The sequence below is a fragment of the Ostrinia nubilalis genome, chromosome 13 (assembly GCF_963855985.1).
Source record: "Ostrinia nubilalis chromosome 13, ilOstNubi1.1, whole genome shotgun sequence".
NCBI lineage: Eukaryota > Metazoa > Arthropoda > Insecta > Lepidoptera > Crambidae > Ostrinia > Ostrinia nubilalis.
In genome coordinates this window covers 4,845,205-4,870,529 of record NC_087100.1, presented here as the reverse complement: position 1 = coordinate 4,870,529, position 25,325 = coordinate 4,845,205, and the positions used below count along the sequence as shown (strand labels likewise).

The 25,325-nt window shown below is 37.7% G+C and overlaps 1 protein-coding gene across 1 annotated transcript; it reads left to right on the top strand.

Annotated features, from left to right (window-relative positions):
- Positions 1 to 250: 250 nt before the first annotated feature.
- LOC135077431 (axotactin) lies at positions 251 to 24,788 on the top strand. Its single transcript, XM_063971965.1, has 30 exons — positions 251 to 522; positions 1,996 to 2,130; positions 2,872 to 3,094; positions 4,831 to 4,967; positions 5,668 to 5,819; positions 6,266 to 6,329; positions 7,048 to 7,332; positions 10,121 to 10,227; positions 11,716 to 12,330; positions 13,374 to 13,554; positions 14,287 to 14,404; positions 15,432 to 15,580; positions 18,084 to 18,286; positions 18,736 to 18,947; positions 19,247 to 19,461; positions 19,625 to 19,798; positions 19,877 to 20,102; positions 20,174 to 20,421; positions 20,514 to 20,942; positions 21,037 to 21,246; positions 21,535 to 21,743; positions 21,820 to 21,899; positions 21,981 to 22,093; positions 22,169 to 22,372; positions 22,905 to 23,101; positions 23,236 to 23,388; positions 23,581 to 23,697; positions 23,841 to 23,982; positions 24,245 to 24,405; positions 24,640 to 24,788. Exons 2-30 carry the CDS (start codon positions 2,019 to 2,021, stop codon positions 24,757 to 24,759), a joined length of 5,556 nt encoding a protein of 1,851 aa, XP_063828035.1. The 5' UTR covers positions 251 to 522; positions 1,996 to 2,018; the 3' UTR covers positions 24,760 to 24,788.
- Positions 24,789 to 25,325: the final 537 nt, after the last annotated feature.

Genomic DNA, 25,325 nt, shown 5'->3' with positions numbered 1-25,325 from the left:
AGAATTTACCTACCTTTCATTATTTCATCAGTCATGTAATTAAAATCCTTAACTGTGTTCATTAACAATATTAATGAGCTCAGTCATTTGTTTGGATGGATCTTTGGATAATGCCGCAAAATATAACTTTTATTTTTATTCCCGCTTTAATATCCTCTCCGCTCCGCACCGTATCCTGGTCCTGAGAACTGTGACCCACGAGGACAATTGTCAGTATTATTACACGTTGTTAAACTCAGTGCGCCGCGGCAGTCGGGGGACTAGCAACCGTCCTGGCTGATTACAAAAAAAATCAACCCAAGGAATTATTTTTCCATCCAACCTTTTTTCTCAAAACTTCCCAAGGAGGTTGTAACCTAAAACGCCACAGTGCGCAGAAAAAAAAACATGGAAAGCGCGGGAAAACCAGCCGATCGTCTTTTTTTTCTGCTCGTAAAATGCTCGAAGTTTTAGTGACCTGTGATTATTTTTATTGTTAGTGCCGTGATTGGGAGTTAATTTATAGGTTTTATTCGTTACTGTGTAAGTATTTATTAACCTTTCAAACTGTTTAGGGTACCTGTGTATTTAAAGCACTCTATAAACTTAGACATGTCCTTTAAACTGTTGCTCTTTAAAGTGAATTGTATGAAAATTAATTATGTAAACAGAACAGGCTTGCAAAGTCCAATTTGCGTTTAAGGGCAATCGTGATTTTCAAACATGTCGAATCCAGAGTCGAACTCTAAAACCGATGTGTCAACGCAAAGCCACTTCTCGAGACAACGGCGGTTACTTGAGCCAATTTAGTCGTACTGCACGACCAGTTACGAGAGACCCCTTACCACGTGACAATTTCTCTTTCCTTTAACAAGTTTGTAAATGGTGAGAGACATCGGGGCTCTAGGTATACTGGTGGCTTTTCAGCCGGCCCACACCACACACTCTGATTCCGTGTTTCCGCTTAATACCCGCGTGGTGTTTGCTCAAACGATCTGAAGCTTTAACATTGGTAAGCTAAGATTCAATTTCCAATGTGCGGATTATGAAAGCGGATGTGTTTTTGAGAAAATTATCCTAACACTCGATTTTATTTGGACAACGTTATTGGGTCTTTTTAGTGGGTCAAGATTGTTATTTGGTTATTTTACCCATAATGATATTGCCTTCAAACTTTATGTACCTACTTAAAGCAAGGCAAGCATGGAGAATTTACAAAGTAGGCACGTAGGAACGATCCTCTTTCTTAGTACACCAACTTCACTTTTCACCAGTACTTGTTAAGCCTTGTCCAATGAACTGAACCTGTTCCTGTTCTATTTCTTTCCAACCGTTTCCAGAATTTGGCGTTTAGTCTCCTAGCTCACAAACGCGAGAGAGTTCTCTTCTAGAGAACTCCTGGAACTCACCATTGATCGACTATAATAACAACATAATTAACTTTTTTTAAAAATAAAACCGACTTCAAATGCGTGAACACAAAAAAAAACTAAAAATTAAAAATATTGCGTATAAAAAAGTTCAACCCCAATTTTCCACCCTTGGGGGTGAAATATTTTCTTCAAATTCGCATGAAACCACCCTTTTGATAATACCTATTCAACAAAAAAATAATCGTTCAAATTGATTTATAATCGGCGGAGATATTACGTATAAAAAAGTACATCCCCAATTTTCCACCCTTGGGGGTTGTTTTTTCTATTATTAAATTTAAATGGGACCACCCTTGAGGTATTACCTATACGCCGAAAAAAGATTTGTTCAAATCGGTTCATAATTGGCGGAGTTATCGCGTAACAAACATAGAAAAAAAAAGAAAAAAAACATACGGGTCGAATTGATAACCTCCTCCTTTTTTAAAGTCGGTTGAAAATATAGCTCTAAGAGTGTTTGTCTCGTATGATGAAAGATATGCTAATTCAGATATTATGCGGTAAAATTATTGAAGTGAGTCACTTCCTACTCCTTTGTCTTCACTGATGACAAAATTTCAAAATGTGCTTGTTAAATTTTCAGATAAATGAACGCAATCGAGCAAGATGGTAGCAATGTCGCAAAGAAGAAGAATAAAGTTGATCATACTTTTAATATTCTATGGAACAGCTGATGTTAGAAGCAGTTTGCCGGTGGATTTGGCTTCTGAAGAAAAAGGTAAAAAATCTCTACAATTTTTATACAATAATAATTATTTCTTCTACGAGTATAATTCTACACGTATAAGGAAAACAACGGTGGGAAAAATTATTGCTTAGTAATCACTTACATTATTATGAAGGCTGTAAAATAACATTAAACCACTATGTACCTACACACATTAAAGACGCATCTCGTATGCTATTTATAATATGTATGTATTTAAAAAATATATGTAAGTAGTATATCCGTTAAGCTAGCACCCATAATACAAAGCATATAAGTTGCTTACTTTGGGGCTAGCTGGCGATGTGTGAAATTGTCTAAAGATTTATTATTATTATTATCTCGGATTAAAATAACTTGTAGTTTTATTATACTTAATTACATTATAAAATAAGATTATTGCTATATTGTAAATCTTCCATGACGTGAGTGTGTGATTATACTAGATGCTAATTTAGAATAGTATCTACTAGTCAATATTGTAGAATGTTGAGTCCGTGTGTTCCAGTAAGTATGTCAAATATGGTGTGATAAAAATTTAATCAAACAAAGATCGAACCTATTTCGCAACTTGAGGTTCTTCGCAAGCGATCTTTCGCTTGTCAAGCGACTCTAAGATTTTTTTCAATCATGGGTTCAACCCACCTGAGGGTGATCGATCTTTTTTAAGTTTAAAAAATAAAATTTAAACCTACATCAATATTGTAGGTATACCTAGTCGTATTATTAACACTCTTTTCACTATCATTCCAGTTCAGCCCCCAACGACACTATCTCTCACTTCCACGTCATCAGCAGCCACCACCGTCAACATTTCAACGTCAACTTACGCCACCGTCATCCCTCCGATACCTCCAAGCAATAGGGACAGGTTCCTGACCTTCGCGGAGTCTGGGTACTACCAGACCTTCATGTTTGCTAAGGACAATACGTTTATACAGCTGGATGGAGACATAATACAGAGGTTCCAACTCAGGTTAGTGCGTTTTATTAAGTTTAAATGTACCTAATAACTGACGAAATCAATATAGGGTTCGAACCATTTCTTTATTAGATTTTATAGAGCCTATAACGTCACTATTTGCCAACATAGGTAATTGACTTATTTTTTTATCAAAGCAACACTACGTTGATAGAAAACTAGTTGACTTATTAAGATGAGAATCATGTAGTCTTACTCAATACTCAAGATCTTCAATGCTTCCATAATATAGTACAGTAGATTTTGCTTTAAAAAAATAGTTTTACCCCCTAACTAATAAAAAGTTACACAGTTGTTGAACACTGTTTTAAAATGACATTTCCATACAAAACGACACTTTAAAACACTGTACAACGAGCGTGTAAGTTTTATTAGTAAGGGGGTTCAAATAGTACCCAAATCTTAAATTGCAAATTCAGTAGCTAATCTAATATTTAAAAGGAAATGTTGGTCATAGATATAAAAATAAGATACGATATAATACGAGTTAATAAGAGATGCGTACATCGATTAATTATGACCATTAATTATACAGTATTCTTACATCTCTAGATTTATTAGCGTGACTTAAATCAAAACAAGATCTTTATATCTGCTTTCTGAGGCAAATCATTATCAATTAAGGCTAAATACATTCTAATTATTTCAAGTTGGCACCACTTAGGTATTTAAAGTACCTACATAAATTGATTGCATGTATTTCCTAATTACTCGTAGTATACCAATCAATTGATAATAATTGGAATTATTGTAAAGAAACGATAAATGGAATAAGTAATATTTCGCAATAAATAAACCTGACTCCAAAACTTCAGTGTAAGTGTGCCGATCGATTTCAAAATAAAAATATAGCCCGCGTTGCGTATTGCTCGTACTTTTACGCACGAAAGTATAAATAACATTTTCGTAATTCATATTAAGGCTGATTTAAATACAGGGTGACTTTGCAAACAGTTGCCAAAATTTTTTTATAAGGTCTATACAACCATACAACTTTATCGTGGAGGCCGCGTACCGGAAAACGCAGCTTGGGACGTCCACCCACAAGGTGAACCGACGACATCATAAAGGTAGCAGGAAGGCGCTGGACGCAGGCCGCTACCAATCGGGCAACATGGAAAGCATTGGGAGCGGCCTATGTTCAGCACTGGACGTCCTATGGCTGAGATGATGATGATAATGCTGAACTTTATCGTAATCTATTATATAAAAGAAAGTCGTGTTAGTTACTCCACTTATAACTCAAGAACGGCTGAACCGATTTAGCTGAAAATTGTCAAGGAGGTAGTTTAGAGCCAGGAGAAGGACATAGGATACTTTTTATTCCGTTATTTATTGCCATTAAGGCGGAACAAAGTTCGCCGGGTCAGCTAGTTATTTTTAATCGTGGTGCATATTTTTCGGAAATAAATAATTAAAAGATTTATAATTCACGGGTGCCCATATCTTAAGTTTTAAAGGCTAAGGCTTATTTTCACGCACCATAATGTCTACTAAGCTTTGCAGTTAACTGTGTGTGTACGTGTTTTTCTATGAACGAAGTAACATTATCGACGTGTGCCAATTTTGAAACCGCGCGCAGAGGATATAAATAATTAAATATAAAAAAATATATTTACGTAAATCGATAAAGTTACTGATTAGGAGTTGCTCCTAAAAATTAGGCAACTGTTTGCAAAGTCACCCTGTATAATTTATGTGGGTATAATGTCTTTTATGTATTGAACCAGGTTGTGCAGAGAGATTTCTTTCAAGTTCCGCACGCGACTGCCTCACGGGTTGTTGGTCTACCACAACGTTAAGAATCCCGTCTTCAAGATGCAGCCTTATGCTCTGTACGTGATCGTGGAGAAAGGGGAACTTAAAGGTCAAGTCTTTTAGGTCGTTTTTATTGTCCTTCGTGTTTATAATTCTTGGACAAAACCGTTTTAAAATCGTCATGTCATTGCATTGTACCAACACAAGTCATAAAATTAATTTGTAGCTACATATTATTTTTTTCAGTAATTTTTGTAAAATAAGAAGTTAGTATGCGTCGCATTATAGCGTGGCCGCTAAAACAGCGCTTGGTCGGAAGGTCGGATCATTATAACATCAATCAAATCTTTATACATATCAACGTCCACGGCTGGACAAAGGCCTCCCCCAAGGATTTCCACAACCACCGGCCCTGCGCTGTCCATATGCAGGTGCTTCCCTCGACCTTCACCAAATCGTCGGTACACCTAGTGGAAGGCTTCCCACGTATTATAAAACTATAGCCTAGGCCCTACATTGGGCCAGAAGTAAGTAAATAAGTAAATCTTCACTATTTTTTTCACAAATAAAAGTGACAATACAAATACATCGCAACAACCCCATTTTCACAAAGTTACATAAATAGCTCCACAGCTTCTAGAGTTTATCAAGATTACCGGATGCTCTGATAGGGTAAAAAGATAATGAGACATTGACAATCCAGAAGAGCAAAATTTTTTTTATTAATTTAATTTTTTTTTTAATATTTGACGATTTGTACGATATCTAAGCAAATAAAGAAATTTTGACTTTGACTTACCCTTTTCCAGTGGTCCACGTATTTGGCAAGCACCTAACTTCAGTTACCGTAGGAAGGGCATTAAATAGAGACCAGTGGCATAACGTGGTGGTCACCATAGATGTCCACGGGGCACGGCTCATTGCTAAGGTCGACCACTTGAAAGAAGAAGTTTATCTAAAGGTATGTCACCATCTGCATGTAAAAAATCTGCAAGAAAATTCTTTTATTTTCGGGAAATTCGCTTATTAGCGATCAACTACTTTTACATTAACCCTATCTTAACTTACGTTAAAGTTCTGGGCTCCTAACACTAAGGCTGAGTTGCACCATCTTTAGGCTTTAACAAACGTCAAACTCCATACAAAAAGCACCGGTTATTGTCATAGTTACGGTTAAAGTAAGTTGGTGCAACTCAGCCTAATAATATCAAGTAAGACAAACAAAATAAGACAAGATGCTTTCTAGGTTTCTGAAATTAATGTTCTTTTCTACTGTCTTAGCATTAGATAGGTAACTTTATTAACTAAGGAATTTTAATCTTGTCCCAAGTAAATTATTTGCTAAACTAATATCAGCATAATTAAATTATAATGTAAATAAAAACTGTACGCAAATCATTTTTGCAGGGATTAAGCTTCGACACAAATTACGGAATCACGGACAACCTAACATCGGTCATACTTATCGGAGGTAAGTCTTAAACTTTATTACTATCTTTCTTTGTATGTATGTTTCCTTGTATCTTATGATTCAGCTGGCTTATGTCTTAAGTGCCACCTACGATTTCTTCGGTCAACAAAAGAACATAAATAGCGCGCGTCCAGTTGCTAAGCTATAAAATTATATTACGTTCGTTCTGACATTTTACTGCACTATTTTTGTTTCTTTTTCGTTTTTGTTTTCTTTAAGTGTTTTTATTAAGTCATTGCCATATTAATGTGTCTAATATTTTTGGTGTCCATGATACGAGTATTATTGGTCTAGCGCATAATTTAGGCCCAATTTTTTGATTCGTAGTTAAAATAACTAATAGTCAAATTTGACAGATGTCAAATGACAACTGGTTAAATATCAGAAAAAAATGTTTTTCGAACAATGGTTAGCTTGACTTTTAGTACATTTTTTAACTATTAGTTTACATTTTGTTAATATTTAACCATTAGTAGCAAAATTTTACAATTAGTTATTTTAACCATGAATCAAAAACTGGGCCTTAGTCAGTGCTTTAATTAGGGGAGCGGCACGGAAGGGGTGACATTGACATATTAAGACGTGACAGAGTATACAAATCTGTACCATGTCTGAAGTCTCGCTGACGTTTGACTTCTCAAAAAGACTTTCCAGCTGCTTCCATACCACAGACACTGACTGAGACCTATAGATCCTTCTTAATCTAAAACATTTCTAGGTCTTAGTTCAGAAGAAAAGCTGCACGGAGTGAAATACATAATAGAATCTTTCGTCGGTTGTATCAGCGACATGGTTCTAAGTTCTGGCAAGGCTGCATCAGACCTTCTCCCTATAGTACCCCTTATAGCTACGAAGCACGAAAATGTTAAAGAAGGCTGTATAGACAAGTGCAGGACTATGGAGAACCTTTGCTTCGAAGGGTCCAGATGTATCAATGAGTATAACGGGTACAGATGTGACTGCTTCGGGACCTTGTATGAGGAGCAGCTTTGCGATGTTTACAGTAAGTGTTTTTAATTTTAGTTTTTTTTTTTATTTTACTTATTTATTTTCATTTCATTTGATGGTAAAGAGGTGTTGTAATATGTGTGCTTATTATGGGCAAATACCCCTTGTCACTTTTGCCTGGTCTACAGGATGTTAGGTAAATGGGTATATGAGCCGACACTAGCCCATGTTAACATGGGCATATAAATGGTATGGTGAAGTCAGAAAATTGATATCTTCATTAGAATTATTTTAATTTTCATACAAATCGGATTTTATAAATTTATATGCCTATGTTAACATGGGCTAGTGTCGGCTCATATACCCATTTACCTAACACCCTGTATAAAGTGCGGGACTATTCCTAACTCTCGTACCCACCGCTGCAACTCCTGTGTAGCCAGGATCTACAGCTTGACCGCCAATAAAAACCCAACCAGTGAAGGTCAAGTTTGTCCCTGGGGAAAGTTTGTCAAGATGTGTCTAAAGTAGCGTAAATAAAGCTCTATGTCGTTAATTTTCATATATTTTTTTTGCTATTTATCAATACTGTCTACTTAACTTTAACCTAATGGTAAGTATTTATAAAAAGAAAAGGCTCAGGGTCACCCAAAGGGCGATGGAGCGGGCTAAGCTTGTAGTTTCCCTGCGTGATCGAATCAGAAATGAGGAGATCCGCAGGAGAATCAAAGTGACCGACATAGCTCGCAGAATTACTAAAATCAAGTGGCAGTGGGTGGAGCACATAGCTCGTAGAGACGATGGCCGTTGGGGCAGAAGAAAATTTCTCGAGTGGCGACCACGGGCTGGAAGACGTAGCGTGGGCAGGCCTCCTACTAGGTGGACCGACGATCTTGTAGAGGTCGCGGGAAGAGCCTGGATGCGGGCAACGCAGGACCGTGCATTGTGGAAAACCTTGGAGGAGGCCTTTGTGCAGCAGTGGACGTCATTTGGCTGAAACGAACAAACGAAGTATTTATGGGAATAAATACTTTTTAGATCCCGTAGAACTGGATATTATCTATCTTTACTTTCTCTATAAGCGATGATAACGAAATTCAAAACTGCTTTAAACCTAACGAAGTTGAGTTGCAGATAACGTAGAAATCTAAGTGGTTATCTGACGGTTTCATTATCATACTAAACTATGATTATTAATATAGTTTATAAATAAGGACCTGTTCGTCTTATGCCCATTTTCACCATCAATCCCTAATTTTTAAGTACCCCTAATGGTACACATAACAGGATTTTTTTTCAAAGGGGTCACTTAAAAATTACGGGCAAAAACGAGCATTAGACCAGTAAAGATAATGAAAGTAATACTTATCGAAAGTTTAATTAACATTTTTTATCAGATTTTTATGCAATTAAGGCCTGTTTTAAATTTGACAGGTGTTGGCATTGTTTTAACTCAATTACCGATCAGTAAGATTGAGATCATTTAAGTAATTGGCCTACATTATACCGCAACTGTGAGTAAACTTTCGGTATAAATGCTGACACGAATAAGCCATATAAGTATTAAACAAATAATTACCTACCTTACGTTCTACAAGCCTTCCTGAACATATTTTGTATATGGATAATATCCATCTTTTTTAGACAGAGAATTAATTTTTAGTTTGGTTACCGTCATATTATAATTAATCACAATTGAACCACAAGATGTGACCGCTAATGTAATATTTCAACATCAAGGAGAAACACTATTTCAAAATGTAGGTTTTCTTGAGATTTTATTTTTTCGTTAATTGATCCTTTATCGCATATGTTATCCTAGATTAGATAATATTAAAACTGCAATACATTGCGTTTTTCTGTGCCAGTCATTGCACTCTTGCCCTTCAATCCGAAACCGAATAGTTGTAAAATAGTTTTCTACCAAACATATTGGTAATTTAACAATTTTGCAATTTCCACACTATGTTACAAGCTAATTAAATCCGTTACTTTATTTTGTAACATTCATTACCACTTTGAAATGTAATAAGTACGAGTATTTCCACAATACCAAATACGAGAATGCGGTATCTGCATACATAGGCTGTGTCGAAAACTTGTCACTTTCACTAATTGCGCTGTGCGATTGTACGTGGTTGTTGCATCATTGCAGTTTCAGGAGAAGGTAGTACACTCGGTTTACAAAGTTTATGTTTTCAACTTGCAACTATAAAAAAAATCTATTATGGGTACTTAAATTCCATTTAAGTAAATATCTGGATGCGGGCAGCGCAGGAACATTCATTGTGGAAAACCTTGGGGGAGGCCTTTGTCCAGCAGTGAACGTCATTTGGCTGAAACGAACGAACGAACGAACTATCTGTAACAATATGTGTGTGCGTAGACAAAAACAGGTTCAATTTACCAAATTCAACTAGTCCATTTTAGAAGAAAGATACTTCTGTGGCGACTACCTACTGGTTAAAAAATGCTATGCACTGCGGGTCTCGGTGGACCGATGACCTATTAAGAGTTATGGAGATTACTTGATGTCAAGCCGGCTATATTTTCTCTGAGACATTCATAGAATGACCATGACTGTATATGTCCAGCAGTTAACTTTAGCAGCTGATCGAAGACCAATATCTTTGAGAGGTTGTAAGATAGCCAGTTCCTCTGTGGTTGAGGATTCCGGTTGAAGCTCGCTTCCAGCTTTTGATTATAACTTTCCATAAGGTTAGATGCAGGCCAAAGCTTCTTCGTTGTTTACCTAAAGTTCTTTTACCACTACAATTATTTCCATTTCAATATAATCTTTCGCCAACATCTAGAATACCTTAAAGTTGTTATTTGTTATTCAGCCGCTACAGTGCTCACTTTACGAGGGTCCAGCTACGTGTCCTACCGCGTGTACGACTGGAAGGATCGAGTACATTCTACCAACACCAGAGTCAGCTTGCACTTTAAGGTAAACTTTTGTTAAGTAACCATGATGATCATGAGCAACCGCCTCTGTGGTCTAGTGGTAAGACCACCTGCTTCAGGCGCAGAGGTCCCGGGTTCGATTCCCAGTGGGGGCAGATTTTTCTGTTCGGTTTGGTTGGTGGTAGGGCTTGTTCTAAGTCCGCCTGGCTAGCTACCACCATCTTACCTAAGTCTGTCGCCATAACAACAATGTTAACAGCATTGTTGTGTTCCGACTGTTAGAGGTAAGATAGCCAGTTCCGGGTGAAGCTCGCTTCCACCTTCGGCCTGATCATCACTTACCATCAGGTGATACAGGCTAAGAGCTTCCTCGTTGTGAATTAAAAAAAAAAGACGTTCAACTTTAAAAATATAAATTATTAATCGTTATTACATTTTTTTAGCAATTAGAGTCACTTCTCAAACTAAATTTTAAATATACGTGGGTTCGATTCCTTAGGCAATTCGATTTTTTCAAGTTGTTTATTTAAAAATATAATCTAATCGTTAATTAACGTTAATTACAATAATATACAAACATATTTATTCAATAATGTGTCTATATAAATTTGTTTTTTTTTATATTTTATAATCTAAAATTGTTTTATACTTTGCCGACAATTACATAATTTTGAAAAAAATATCGTTATTGTTACTTCGAAAGAAAGTTACTGTTATATTTAAGAAAAAGTTGGGTTTTATAAAATGAAATTTGTTTTTCTTTGTTAAATACATTATTAGTACTTATTGAAACTGGTAAAATAAAATATCATACTTAACAATTAATAATTGGAGCAATAAGTAAATGTCTTATTAGTAGTAAAACAAACTCTAAGTAAGTCTCGCAAAATGCAAAAACATATTTTTGCATTTCAAATTGAGCATTCCTCAAATTCTAAGCAAAGTAACTTGTAGGAGTTTCTAGAAGTTTCTTAATTAATTCAATGATGATCTTGAACTGATCCTCTCTAATTCGAAATTATACAAGTTATTATTACCAAGGTTCTAACACAGACGTAAAAAAGAGAAAAAACATGAAACCCACTGAGACTAATTATTTAGACAAAAAAATGTGTCTAGACGAACCGTTGAAATAATTTATGACTAAAGAGGTGTGTTTCGACGTCACTATAACATAAATTCTTTTATCAATTTTACCTTAATGCTAAAGTCAATAAAGACGAAATGTGGGAGGTTGTTTTCAATTATTACCATATTTAGGGAGGAGCATGACAGCTTTTACTTTAGGGTAAATAAGTAGCATTATTATTATGCCGCTCACCTTACATAATGGTGGACACTTGATGGAAAGATCCTCAAAATTACACATGCAATTATGATTGTTGTATGCAAAGTAGAGTTGAGCAAATTAACACGTTTACCTCAATTGCATTTGGCTTATATTTATTACGGAATAATTGCACATGCACACTAACAAACGTATATTACCTACAACTGCAGGTGTGTTCAAAGATTCAATAAATCATTTCAGACCCGGTTCGATGACTCAGCTTTGTTTTACGCCAGCGGTCAGATTGACGACAAACACCATTACATTGCTTTATCCATTCACGACGAAAAAGTAGCCATCCAAATCGACTTAGGCGACGGGCCCGTAGAGGATTATATTGGCGAGAAAGTCAATAACAATCGATGGCATAACATCACAGTTATATTACAAGAGAAAACAGTGAACGTGTACCTGGACGATGTAACTCAGACTTACGAGGTCCCTGGAGACACCAGATACGTGTGTATCGACCCAGAGATCTACATATGCGGTGGGCCAGATCTCCACAAGATGAAAGGCTTGAAGTCGTTCAACAATTTCGCTGGCAACTTGAAATACGTTTATTACAACGACGTTTCTATCCTTTACGAGCTGAAGCAGAACAACACTAAAGTGCATTATATCGGCGTACTGGACGCGGAGTTCGAAGAGATTGATATAGAGGTGATACCGATCACATATCCTTTTGCGACGTCCCATATATGGTGGCCATTGAATCAGAGTAACAGCATCAACCTGATATTTGACTTTAAGACGAGTAAGAATATGGCTGTTTTGGCTTACAGTCAGATCACGTCGGGACAAGGCTATTGGGAGGTAAGGAGTCATAATTTATGTTATTTGCTTTTAATGTATTTATTCCGCTCTCTTCATATGGCCATGTGGAGAATTTAACGACAGTGTTTCAATGAAATATGGAAAGTTTTTTGGCATTATGTCCAACTGGTATTAAATCAATTGATATAGCTTCATGCATTTCACATTTCTTATTGATTTTCATGAATGATGATAAAACTGATAGTTATATGTAAAATACGATTGTGTCTTTGGTAGAGTCAGACAACGGAGAGCTTTCTTTCGCAGAAAATAATAAACTTTCCCACAAAAGTAAATTAGTACCTGATTACCATTCTCTTGAATTGGATACGATTCAAAAATCCATAGCAAAATTACGTAAGCAACCGTAAAAATCAGTCGAAATGTGGAAAAGTGAAGGATTCGAATCAGTAGTGCGTTGAGAAATTAATTTGTTGCATCTTTTTGAGTTATAGGCGTTGCCAAGCGATTCGCGTTCGTCTTGCTTTTTAGTTTTAGATATCGATAACGCTTTGGGTGCTATACCATTTTATTCGCTTTCCATACCATCGATATTTATTGATGAGGTTCGTGCTTAGGTTCGTGCGAAAATAAATATGGTAACGCGTAAAAAATAAGAAAGTATTATTTGTTTACGCAAAGAAGTTTAAGGACTTTGAACGCTATTCTAAGGCTGGGTTGCACTATCTTACTTTAACTTTGACAAACGTCAAAAATACGTCAAATTCCATACAAAAAATACCGGTTATCGTTAAAGTTACGGTCAAAGTTAGATGGTGCAACTCAGCCTAAGTGTCGTTTTGTATGGAAATGTCTCTTTAAACTAGCGTTCAACGTGCGTGTAAACAGTAAATGTTATTATTTAGTTAGGTTTAACCCGTAACTAGTTGAATTTCCGTTGTAACTATCAAACTCCAATTAAAAAACTGTTATTAATGTTTGTGTTAATGAATTAAAATTATTCTTGGTCTACTTTCTATATCAATACGATTACTATACTGAAAACAGGATTTATGTCAAAACACTGGAAATGCACTTTGTAGGTGCGCATGATAAAAGAAGAGATAAGGTTCGAGCTAGTCCCAGATGTGGGCAAGAATGTGACAGTGCTGAAGTCGGTCAAGTTCAACGTGAGCAACGACTGGCACAATGTAGAGCTGGACTACAGGAAGGGGCGCATCAAGCTTACCGTCGATCATCACAATAAACACGCGCAGATGTTTGGTAAGACACCTATTATGAAAATGTACTTCTGACCTAAACAACTAACTTTCCTATGACTACTTATGGAAAAAGTTGTCATCACTTTATGGTAGATGCCGAAGAAAAACCTCAAAATACCGAAATTATTCGGTTGAAGTCAATTTTTGTCTCGGATACCTCTAATACAGTCACGAGTATAAATAACATTAAATTTCTAGACAAACTGTCGAGATATCTAACGTCGGTTTTTAATTCAATATCTACCTAATTAAAAAATAAGTAATTGAAAAATAAGCAAAATTGAATTAGGAAGTAGACTTCCTAATTCAATTTTGCTTATTTTTCAATTAGATTATCAGTTTTCTCTCCTTCATAAACTGACCCAGTTTCGACCAAATTGTTCTCTTCTTAACTTCTTCTGAAAGTTTGCGACACTTTTCAGTATTTTCATGGCTGATTAGAAAATCTATAATCTATATAAATAAAAATGAATTGATGTTTGTTAGTCTGATTAAAACTCGAGAACGGCTGGGCCGATTTTGGTTTTAAAATGTTTGTCGTAGTCCAGGGTAGGTCTAAACGGTGAGCAAATACTTCAGCCTATAAAGGTTAACCATAAAACCATAACTACTATTGGTCTACAAGTAGGCTACGAGACATCAATTTTCTCTACGAGTATAGTTACTAACAGTTTATGTAAATTACCTAATAACAAGGTACTTTTCTTTTTCAATAAGTGACCAGTATTTGCAGGTCTGGATTTCCAGCTTCAAGATAAAATTGTTATTGGGAGTGGTCTCAAGTCCGCCAATCTAGGATTGATTGGATGCATGAGGAACATCAAGATAAACGGTCTTCTTATAGAACCGAGGCAAGTGCTTTAATTATTTTTCTTAGAGTTTTATAATAGCGAAACTTAACGATCGCACGTCGCCTGATCGTCGATGAATATAAATCTAAGATCGATCTCCTAGATACCTCGATGACATTTTCTTTGAAACATTCAGTTTTTTGTAGAGTCAAGAGCACACACAGGTATTCTTATTCAGTCTTTACTTCAATGGAACTTCTGATGAAAAATCTAACTGTATTTTTGCTACTGACTGTTCTCCGATAAGAGTGCCGTTGCGTAACCATTAAGGCAATTTATTACTTCGATTGAATAGACAATTGAGCCATTGTAGAACTTTTTAAATGCTACCTTGTTTTTACGAAAACAGTCATCCCGCAGAATTACTTCCTTCTGTCCTCGATGCATTTTTTACTTGCCGATGAATTTTAATTTCGTTTCGATTGAGTTAATCTGAACCTGAGACCCAATTAAAGCGTAAAACTGGTTTTATTGGACAAATTACAAGGTAGGGTTTTTTTACACAGAATTGATTTTAGTCTAATTTGAGTAACATATTCCAAATTATTGTATTGATTTGTTCTTCGTCAGAGTCCGGAACTCTATTACTTACTACATCAACTGCGTGCTTTAGGCCTATTTATTCAAATTCTTTGTAATCCTTTTTCAGACAAATACCTGTTTTGAGACAAATAAATACTTTCTATTCTATTCTATTCTATTCAGGCCACTCAAATACACGTTCCTAAAAGTAGCTTGTCCTATTCATTACAAAATCTTTGCCTTGATTTATACATATTAAATTGCAGTCTGCTGAATTTTGACTTGATATCATACAATTAACTTACTCAGGGTTTATGTTACCAAACGCTGCCTCATTAGATGTTCTCTATTTCCAATAATAACTAGGTAATTCACGCCTCACTCATCGATGTCTTGATTCACTGTGAAAATTCACTGGGTCATTGGATCATCATCATTATCATTTTTATCATTGGATGACCACTTTGGGTCAAAATGGGTCATTCGCTCTTATGTCTGTCATCAGATTCGTAATAAACACGGAGCGAGTGGTTGGTGAAGTTGCCATTGACGACTGTCGCTACGTGGACCCGTGCACGCGGCCCAACACCTGCGAGCACGGCGGCGTGTGCTCCGTCAGCATGGACCGCGTCATCTGCAACTGCGACAATACTGGTGAGTCCAGTGAGCTTAGTGAGCCAGTGGTTAGTGAAGTGACTATTGATGACTGGCGCTACGAGGACCCAACACCTGCGAGCACGGTGGCGTGTGCTCCGTCAGCATGGACCGCGTCATCTGCAACTGCGACAACACCGGTGAGTCCAGTGAGCTCAGTGAGCCAGTGGTTAGTGAAGTGACTATTGATGACTGGCGCTACGAGGACCCGTGCACGCGACCCAACAACTGCGAGCACGGCGGCGTGTGCTCCGTCAGCATGGACCGCGTCATCTGCAACTGCGACAACACTGGTGAGTCCAGTGAGCTCAGTGAGCCAGTGGTTAATGAAATGGCCATTGACGACTGCCGCTACGTGGACCCAACACCTGCGAGCACGGCGGCGTGTGCTCAGTCAGCATGGACCGCGTCATCTGCAACTGCGACAACACTGGTGAGTCCAGTGAGCTCAGTGAGCCAGTGGTTAATGAAATGGCCATTGACGACTGCCGCTACGTGGACCCAACACCTGCGAGCACGGCGGCGTGTGCTCCGTCAGCATGGACCGCGTCATCTGCAACTGCGACAACACTGGTGAGTCCAGTGAGCTCAGTGAGCGAGTGGTCGGTGAAGTGGTCATTGACAACTGCCGCTACGTGGACCCGTGCACGCGACCCAACACCTGCGAGCACGGCGGCGTGTGCTCCGTCAGCATGGACCGCGTCATCTGCAACTGCGACAACACTGGTGAGTCCAGTGAGCTCAGTGAGCCAGTGGTTAGTGAAGTGACTATTGATGACTGGCGCTACGAGGACCCGTGCACGCGACCCAACAACTGCGAGCACGGCGGCGTGTGCTCCGTCAGCATGGACCGCGTCATCTGCAACTGCGACAATACTGGTGAGTCCAGTGAGCTCAGTCAGCTAGTGGTCGGTGAAGTGGCTATTGATGACTGTCGCTACGTGAACCCGTGCACGCGGCCCAACACCTGCGAGCACGGCGGCGTGTGCTCCGTCAGCATGGACCGCGTCATCTGCAACTGCGACAACACTGGTGAGTCCAGTGAGCTCAGTCAGCTAGTGGTCGGTGAAGTGGCTATTGATGACTGTCGCTACGTGGACCCGTGCACGCGGCCCAACACCTGCGAGCACGGCGGCGTGTGCTCCGTCAGCATGGACCGCGTCATCTGCAACTGTGACAATACTGGTGAGTCCAGTGAGCTCAGTGAGCAAGTGGTTGGTGAAGTGACTATTGATGACTGGCGCTAGGAGGACCCGTGCACGCGACCCAACACCTGCGAGCACGGCGGCGTGTTCTCCGTCAGCATGGACCGCGTCATCTGCAACTGCGACAATACTAATGAGTCCAAGTAAAATCATTTAGAGTCACAACTAGTTTGTTTATGTAGTCTCCATCAGGTCATTAAAGGTTGCCACACACGGGCTTCAAGCCCGCGTTTGGCGAACACCAGCGTCAACGCCGCCACACGAATATGTTTGTAAATATGCCGGTGGCGGCATTTTATGTCTGTGGCGTGAAGCCCGTGTACGGCAATCCTTATTAGTCTTCTCCACTACAGAAGCATGATTATAATATGTAAACCACTGATGGATGAGAAAGAGTGGGAATGGTCCTATTCTAATCTGCCAGAACCAACCTAGGTAAACGTTTTGATTGTCTGGAAACATTTCTTTAACATTTCTAATTTAGTTCTAAATTTTTGTCATTAACAGCGACCATTCTCTCACAAATTGTGTGTATTTAATTTCACTCCAATAAACTTTACAATCTCATCGCCAGATTTATAGATTCCTAAGCGTAAAAGTTGAAAATTGGAGCAAATTTTGCATGACGGTGAGAACAAAATGTTTTTATGATCGAAACAGATTAATCATGAATCTAAAGATCTCTTATAATCATCATAACTAGTTTAAAATACGCGCTATACTTCCGGTGAAAAGTTCATCAGCATCAATATTAATATGGATTCCGTGTCCTTGCGACTACATCGTTAATTAAGGAAGCATTCAAAATCAGATTTCACTAGACGTGTAAAGTCTCTCATTTACATTTAGACGAGACACAACAAGTTACAATAATCAAACGATTTGATGGGCCTTGACCTTAGTTAGTATTAGGTTTCATATGACTAAGAAGGAGTGCAACAACAAATGCATTTAGGGTTCTTTGTTTACACTAACGTTTCAGCTTAGTCCGAAGTTCAGAAAATCCAATGAAGGAAAAATAATCATGGTAAACATTAAAAATACTTGTTCCTACCTCTCAGCGCAATATTTTAGATTAAGTACAGCAATAATCTTTTCAATTTGAGTCTTCATAGATGAAAACTTATCAGGTAAGTTAAGTAATTTTGACCTCCAGCTGCTGGAGTCAATGAATTTATCTAACTTTAAGAAAGAGACATACTACCATCGGAGGCCATTTTGTTCTTTCGCAATCTATCACTATTAAAACGCAAATCAAATGTTGTTTTTACGCTCAATTGTTGTAAATCATTTCCCAGGCTACATTGGCGAGAACTGTCACTTCGCAACCTTCCGAAAGACTTGCGAAGAGCTAGCATTACTGGGCTACACGAGGAATGACGTCTACCTCATAGACATCGACGGCAACGGACGGTTCCCACCAGCCCATGTCAAATGCGAGTTCCAAATCGAAGCGGATTCCTCCACCACCGTCGTGGAACATAACCTGCCTAGCCAAGTTGTAAGTTGGCTTTTCACTATATAAATATTTTATTAAAAGACATAAATAGAATTGTTAAAAAATTTCCTTATCAACCATGTTGATTGCTGAAAGAAGGAAAGTTAAGTTCAGTTATGTCCAGCTGAAAGTAAGGTTAAGGTTTATACATTTTTATAATTATCTAAACGTGTTTTGCACACAAGTGATATAAAGCTCTTAAGAGACACACATTTTTAGTCAGGCAAGATGCTCTTTATCAAAATTCATCATCATCATTGAACGAAGTCTACTGCTGCTGTACATAGACCTCCCCCAATGACTTCCACATCGCACGGTTGGTAGCGGCGGCTTCCTGCTACCTTTATCAAGTCGTCGGTCCACCTTGTGGGTGGACTTCCCACGCGTTTTCCGGTACGCGGTTCATCAAAATTAGCAACGAAAAATCTTGAACCCTTTTTTTCTGTTCGTAGGACGTTCGTTCAGCATCCGGCGAGGACTTCAGCTTCAAAATCAAGTATCGGGAGTTCACAGCCGAGATGTTACAAGAGTTAATATCCCACTCCTTGTACTGCCGCCAGTACATCAAGTATGACTGCAACATGGCACCATTGGAACTGCACAGCGCTACTTGGTTCATATCCTCTTCGAACGATACCGTCGACTTTCTTGGCAAAGTGAAGAGGTAGGTTTTTGATATTTAGGATATATTATGATTTTTTTTTATGTATATGATTATTCATCTCGTCTCGTCATTACACTGATTATGTCCTCGGCACTTCAGATATTTCTTGCAAAATCACAATCTATATTTCTTTACCCACCACAGAGAAGCTTATTGGCCAGCTTCTCAACTGGTGAAAAGTGTTCAGTCCGAAGCTGGAGCCAGCTTCATCCGGAATCTTCAACTGTTATTTACGCCATACATAAGATCTAATTTTCTTGTGATCTCTCCTTTACATCGCGCAGACTGTTATTTTTCAGAGGGTACTGTCCTTGTGGCGTGAACGGTACTTGCGTCAACCCTACACAGTCTTGCAACTGTGACGCAAATGAGAACAAGTGGCATTCTGACGAAGGGGTCCTGGTGGACCCCAAGAGTTTGGGAATTACGGAAATGTTCTTTCTGCAGCAGAAAGACTTGACGGAGGAGGCTCAAGGTCGGATCACGTTGGGGCCTTTGGAATGCGTTGAGACTAGTGAGTGATTTTCTGCCTACACTGCTTTTGTTCAGTCTGTCAAAAATTTCTACCTTTCCATTTTCTGATTCCATTCCATGTACAAGCAGTATAGATGACTTCATTTTTCTTTTAATTATGATTGTACTTGAAATTGCAGATTCTAAAACATATCTTCTTTCAGATACTCAACGCTATGTAGTGACATTCACAACTTCGCAATCTTACATCGAAGTGCCAGGCTGGAGGAAGGGGGATATAGCTTTCAGTTTCAGAACTACTGGAACCAGTGCCATATTACTTTTTCAGCCACCTATAAGACCTAATTATCCATCCTTCATGGTCGCGTTAACTAGTGGTATGAATTCTAATATGTTATAAATAAGTAAGTATGTAGGTATGAAAGGATTATCTAATAAAGCTGAGTCTATTTCAGAACACGAACTAACCTTCAATTTCACTCTTAATACGGGGACTACCAGAAAGCTAGTAATAAACTCCAAAAGAAAACTGAACGGAGGCGAATGGCACAAGATCTGGATCGACTATAACTTCTACCACGTACGGTTTATGTTAAACACGGAACGAAAAATGTTAAATTTACTACAGGAAGAAGAGTTTGGGCCGTTTGAGGGCTCTATGTTTATTGGAGGAGCTACAGCGTAAGTACTTCTTTGTAAAATTTTACAAAAAAAAGCGTGAATTATTCAAAAATCATTGTTCAACTTTTCAGGGAACATCTAAAAAAATCCGCCGTCCATCAAGGTCTCATCGGCTGCTTTAGAGGTTTAGTAGTAAACGGCGAAATTCTCGACATTTATAGCTACATGTCTGTCCATCTATCGGAAATTATTAAGGATTGTAAACCTTCTTGTGTACCAAATCCTTGTCAGAATAAGGCTATCTGTAAAGAACTGTGGTCCAGCTATGAATGTATTTGCAAGAATCCATGGGCACATTTAGGAAACCATTGTGAAGAAAGTAAGTAGGGTAGACTATTGATTATCAATAATCATTGTACCTAACTAAGATAAGTGAAATATTGAAAATAAAAATGAAATTTAACATTCCAGACATAAATAGCAAAGCATTAACATTCCAAACTCAGGAATCATATTTAAAGAAGAATTACTTGGTAGACAACACAACAGAAGCTGAAAAGCAAAGACTGAAGAAAATGATGACGGAGAATGTATTGATGAATTTGAGAACATACGATGATAACTCGATAGTATTGTATGCCAATGACAATCTCAACAACTTCATTCATCTCTTCATTCACAACGGCACTCAAATAATATACCTTTTCAATCACGAGGACGAAATTGTAGAAATGAATGTAACTTACAAGAAAATAAACAAAGGTGAAAGTGTACAGATAGCTATCATCAGAACTGAAAATACAACTACTCTACATGTTAACGATCAAAACACTACAATTAATAAAGTACCTAAACTTTTGACGAACTACACAAATACGCCTTGGATTAATCCTGATTTAGGTAAGATTGAAAATAATCGTGAGAAATATCTAATCACAATACAATTTCAACTACATAGATGTATCAAAAACTCACCCAATAATTAAACTTCTAGAGGTCATCCGTCCACAAAGACCGCCAGCGCCTCCAACTGACTACTTCCAAATGAATCTCGGTGGATTTGACCCTTTATCCCTCCAGTTGGTCCAACGAGCCAATCTGCTTCCTCAAGGGGGATACGTCGGCTGCGTTAGAGGTTTCAAAATAGCAGACCACGTTGTAGATCTCTCTAGAAAAGCACAACAGGAGGTGGATCAAGGTCAAGGTAAATTGAAAGTAGCTACGCCAACTTGTTGGTTGTTCATCTTTTCCTTAAAATACATTGTTTTGCTTTTATAGTTAGTCATATGTTTAATCTTTTTCCTCATCACTCGCTTAAGCGCCTCTTTCTGATACCAGTTGAAGAATATTAAGTGCGTCATTACAAATCTTATTATTCTTAAGATGCTGAAAGTAAAAAACAATATAATATTCTATAATGTCTTCAAGCTTTACAATGATAAAAAAAATGCCATCAAATCAAATAACTTGTATCTCTATTTTGGAGTTCTAGGCGTCTTAGCAGAATGCAACATGAAATGCGACTCAGAGCCTTGCAAGAATGGAGGCATCTGTACTGAAGACTTTACCAACCACGAAAGCAGTTGTGACTGCGAGCTTACCAGCTACTTTGGAGAATATTGCATGGAAGAAAAGGGAGCTGAATTTAATGGAGAAAGTATCTTGCAGAGAAACTTTGCTCTTCCTGGACCTATTTCTAAGGTAATTTGCGTGGACGATGACATAGAAATTACAACTAAGTCCCAAAAAAATTGTACTAAGATGGTAATGTTTGCAGGTCAAAATTAAATTGGCGTTTTCAAGTAACGATTTAAGACAGAAAAACACCGTGTTACTGTTAGTGCAAACTGAGAATAAGTAAGTAGCACAATTTCAAGCCCATATTAATCTTCTTGCACTTTAAAAGTATAAATAAGTGATGAACTAATCGTATTGTAGGCGGAGTTATTACTTACTAGTGGCAATAACACAAGACGGCTACTTAAAGTTTGAAGAGGATCGCGAAGAATCGGCGTATGGAGCCGAAGTGAAAAATAGGAATTTCTTAAATGGTATACTAAAATCTAAAAATAAGTTAATTAATACCTTTTTCGCTGTAGATAATTCTATAAAGTCAATATTTCTAGGTGCTAGACATACAGTTTACTATACAAGAATAGGTCAAGAAGCAAAACTTCTTATAGATAAAATAGAGGTTCCCTTAGAGAAATTACCACCTCAAGGTCTTTGGGAAGTGAACGACGTGGGGTCCAACGAGGTTCAGATAGGAGGCCTCAATACTACAGACCCGAGGCTGATCATCTACAAAGGGTACAATGGATGTCTGTCCAGTAAGTTAATTTTGATATTAAATATTCTTTCTGTCTGTATGTATGCAAAATAAAAATTATATAAGTTGTCGTTTTTGGAGGAGTGATTTTGAGTTCAAAAATGTTTAAAAAATTTCAAAAAACGAATTCTAGAGTCTGGATTTAATCTCATTCATAGATTTTGTTCTACTATACGCAAACGTTCTAACCCCCTTACTAATAAAACTTACACGCTCGTTGAACAGTGTTTTAAAGTGACGATGTATGGAAATGACATTTTAAAACAGGGTTCAACAACTGTGTAACTTTTTATTTGTAAGGGGGTAAATATTTAAATTCGACCAATAAAAGACTCAATAAATAGGCTTGAAATAAAATCTAATTTTGAGCTCCTTTCTGCAATAGAATCTTTTACTCAATCAAATTGAAAGACTTTGAGGAGGTAACAAATACATTCCAAATAAAACAACGCTCTACATTTCTTTAGTATTTGCGTAAATTTTACCTCTCAATATTAACCTGAACTACTTCAATGAACCATTACCCTTCACAGACATCTTCGTAGAAATAAACGACTACATAATGAAGCCGCTAGAAGAATACATGCTGTTTACGGATGGCTCAGATTCTGAGAAGGTAAACGCTGTGAACGCGCAAGGGGTTCGCAGCGCACAGTGTTCAGCAGACTTCGATGAAGCCTGGCCGCAGCACGACCAGCTTGGCTCTACGCATAATGGGAGCTTTCTTATTGTGAGTCGTTTTTAGTTCGTTCTTTTCAACCAAATGACCTTCACTGCTGGACGAAGGCTTCTTCTTTGAAGAATTAGATTTGAGGAATTTGAGTTATTTATTTCGCTAATTTACTAAGTGTTTTCCAATTACAGAGTGTAGATAAAACCTGGGTCGAAGATCCCCCGTCCAGAATCCCTTACGACTCTCTGTACCAACAACCAGACACAGAAGAAGAAAACACTGACAAATTCTTCATAGCTCTCATAGTCATATTCCTTCTTGGACTATGCTATTGTGGTTCACATGTAAGTATTTTTTTATGCAGGATAAGGCGGGTATTTGACCGCAATCGTACCTGGTGTTAAGTAAGATGCAGTCTAGGATGGTACATTTCTGCCTACCTACTGATGATAATGTAGGTAGGTAGGTACCTACCTACTTATTGAATAGTAATAATTGATCAGCTATAAAATAATGCACTTAATTATCTTTTGTAGATGTGGAGAACTCACAAAGCACACAAACTTCGCCTAGAAAAGGAAACAGATGAGAATATCATGAGAAACAAAGAGAAAGCAATCAAACTGCAAGAACCGAGTGTCTCATTTTTACAGGTAAAATCTGTGCCTTTTCTCTTTTTATTTGGAGTCGTTTCTCCTCGTTCTAAGACGCCAAGGGTCTTTCAGTTCGTTGATCTGAGTTCATAGCATTAAAATTAAACAATTTTGTAATTATTTCATGCTACGTTTAATTACAGCTAAACAAAGATGAAGGAGAGGCCAACAAAGATGGCGAAAAAAAGTCCAACGGTGTAACGATAGATGTTATACCGACAGTCGTGGTGGAAATGGCAAACGAGGACAAACCACTTATCAGGAGAGGGTCGTTGCGGTTCAGAGGTAACAAGATTTCTATCAAAATTAAATGCATTACCAACTATTAAACAAGAGACGGTGTTCAAGTAGATAATTAAGAAAATTATAATGTCTTACAATTAAAAATTAAAGAAGAGCGAATGTGGAAAAATAGCAACCAACGCACGGAATAAAAGACGAAACTTGTTAGATTAAGAAAAATTTGCAACTCATTGGTCAATAAGAATGAAATAAATCTAATGAAATTGCATGGTAGTTACTAGATTTGACTGAATTTATTTTACAGATTTAGTAGATAAGGAAGTCTCCTTCGAACCTCTGGAGGAAAAAGATGAAATGGAACACGAAGATGAAGAGAATAACCACAAGGTACAAGACGAAGAAACTGATGAAGAAGATGAAGACGACGATGAGGTTGATGAAGTCGAGCCTGATAAATTTAACTCCGTAAGTATTCAAGTGTAAACTTCAAACGGAACAAAGCACTACGTCGATGTGATCGCTTCAGAATCCCATCCCTTCATGCTCTGATCAAAAAAACTTTTTCCCTTTTAAAAAAACCTTTTAAAAAGTTACTTGCAAAAAGAGTAAGAGAGATTTTTTTTCGACTTGCTAACTTTGTGGCAGCCTTTTTTTAACAAAAGTTCTTCAAACCATGATCGTTTTCTTTTCTTTTTCCAGATCGCTCATCGCATAACAAGAGACCCAAACTTAGGACCACCTACATCAACAAATACGACACAACTGCCATATAAAATAGATGAAGACGGATCAAATGAATTGTTAACATCAAGTGCATGAATTAAATGTTTTGTATTAAACGTTTTAAAGACTTTTAATAGCAACTAGGTGCCTAGGCCTACACACTATAAAATTTTAGATCACCTACTGTGGTTATTCAGATCATCTATAACCTAGATGGCGGCTACTACTACTACCTACTACCACTACTACTACCCTATTAAATGTTTAAAAAACCTGGGTGCCTATATTTTGTTTTATAATAAATTAAGACGACACAGGTAATTAAATACTGACTACATACATAAGTAACTGCTTATTTTTTCCAATTTCACCCAAAACAACTTCGAGTGTAGTCTCCAACCTTCAAAGGAGTGGGTGCGACACGGACATTAGACATGATTTTTGTCTTTTCCATGTTCATTCTGAGACCCACTTGTTGAGAGGCTCTACTGAGGCCATCGAGCATTGTGCCTAGATCTTCCAAGGTCTCAGCCATGACTACGATATCGTCCGCGAATCGGAGGTGGGTGATGTACTCGCCGTTGATATTTATTTATCCCAAATCCGCTCCAGTCCAGAAGCTTGAAGACATCTTCCAGGGCGGTGGTAAATAGTAACAGTTG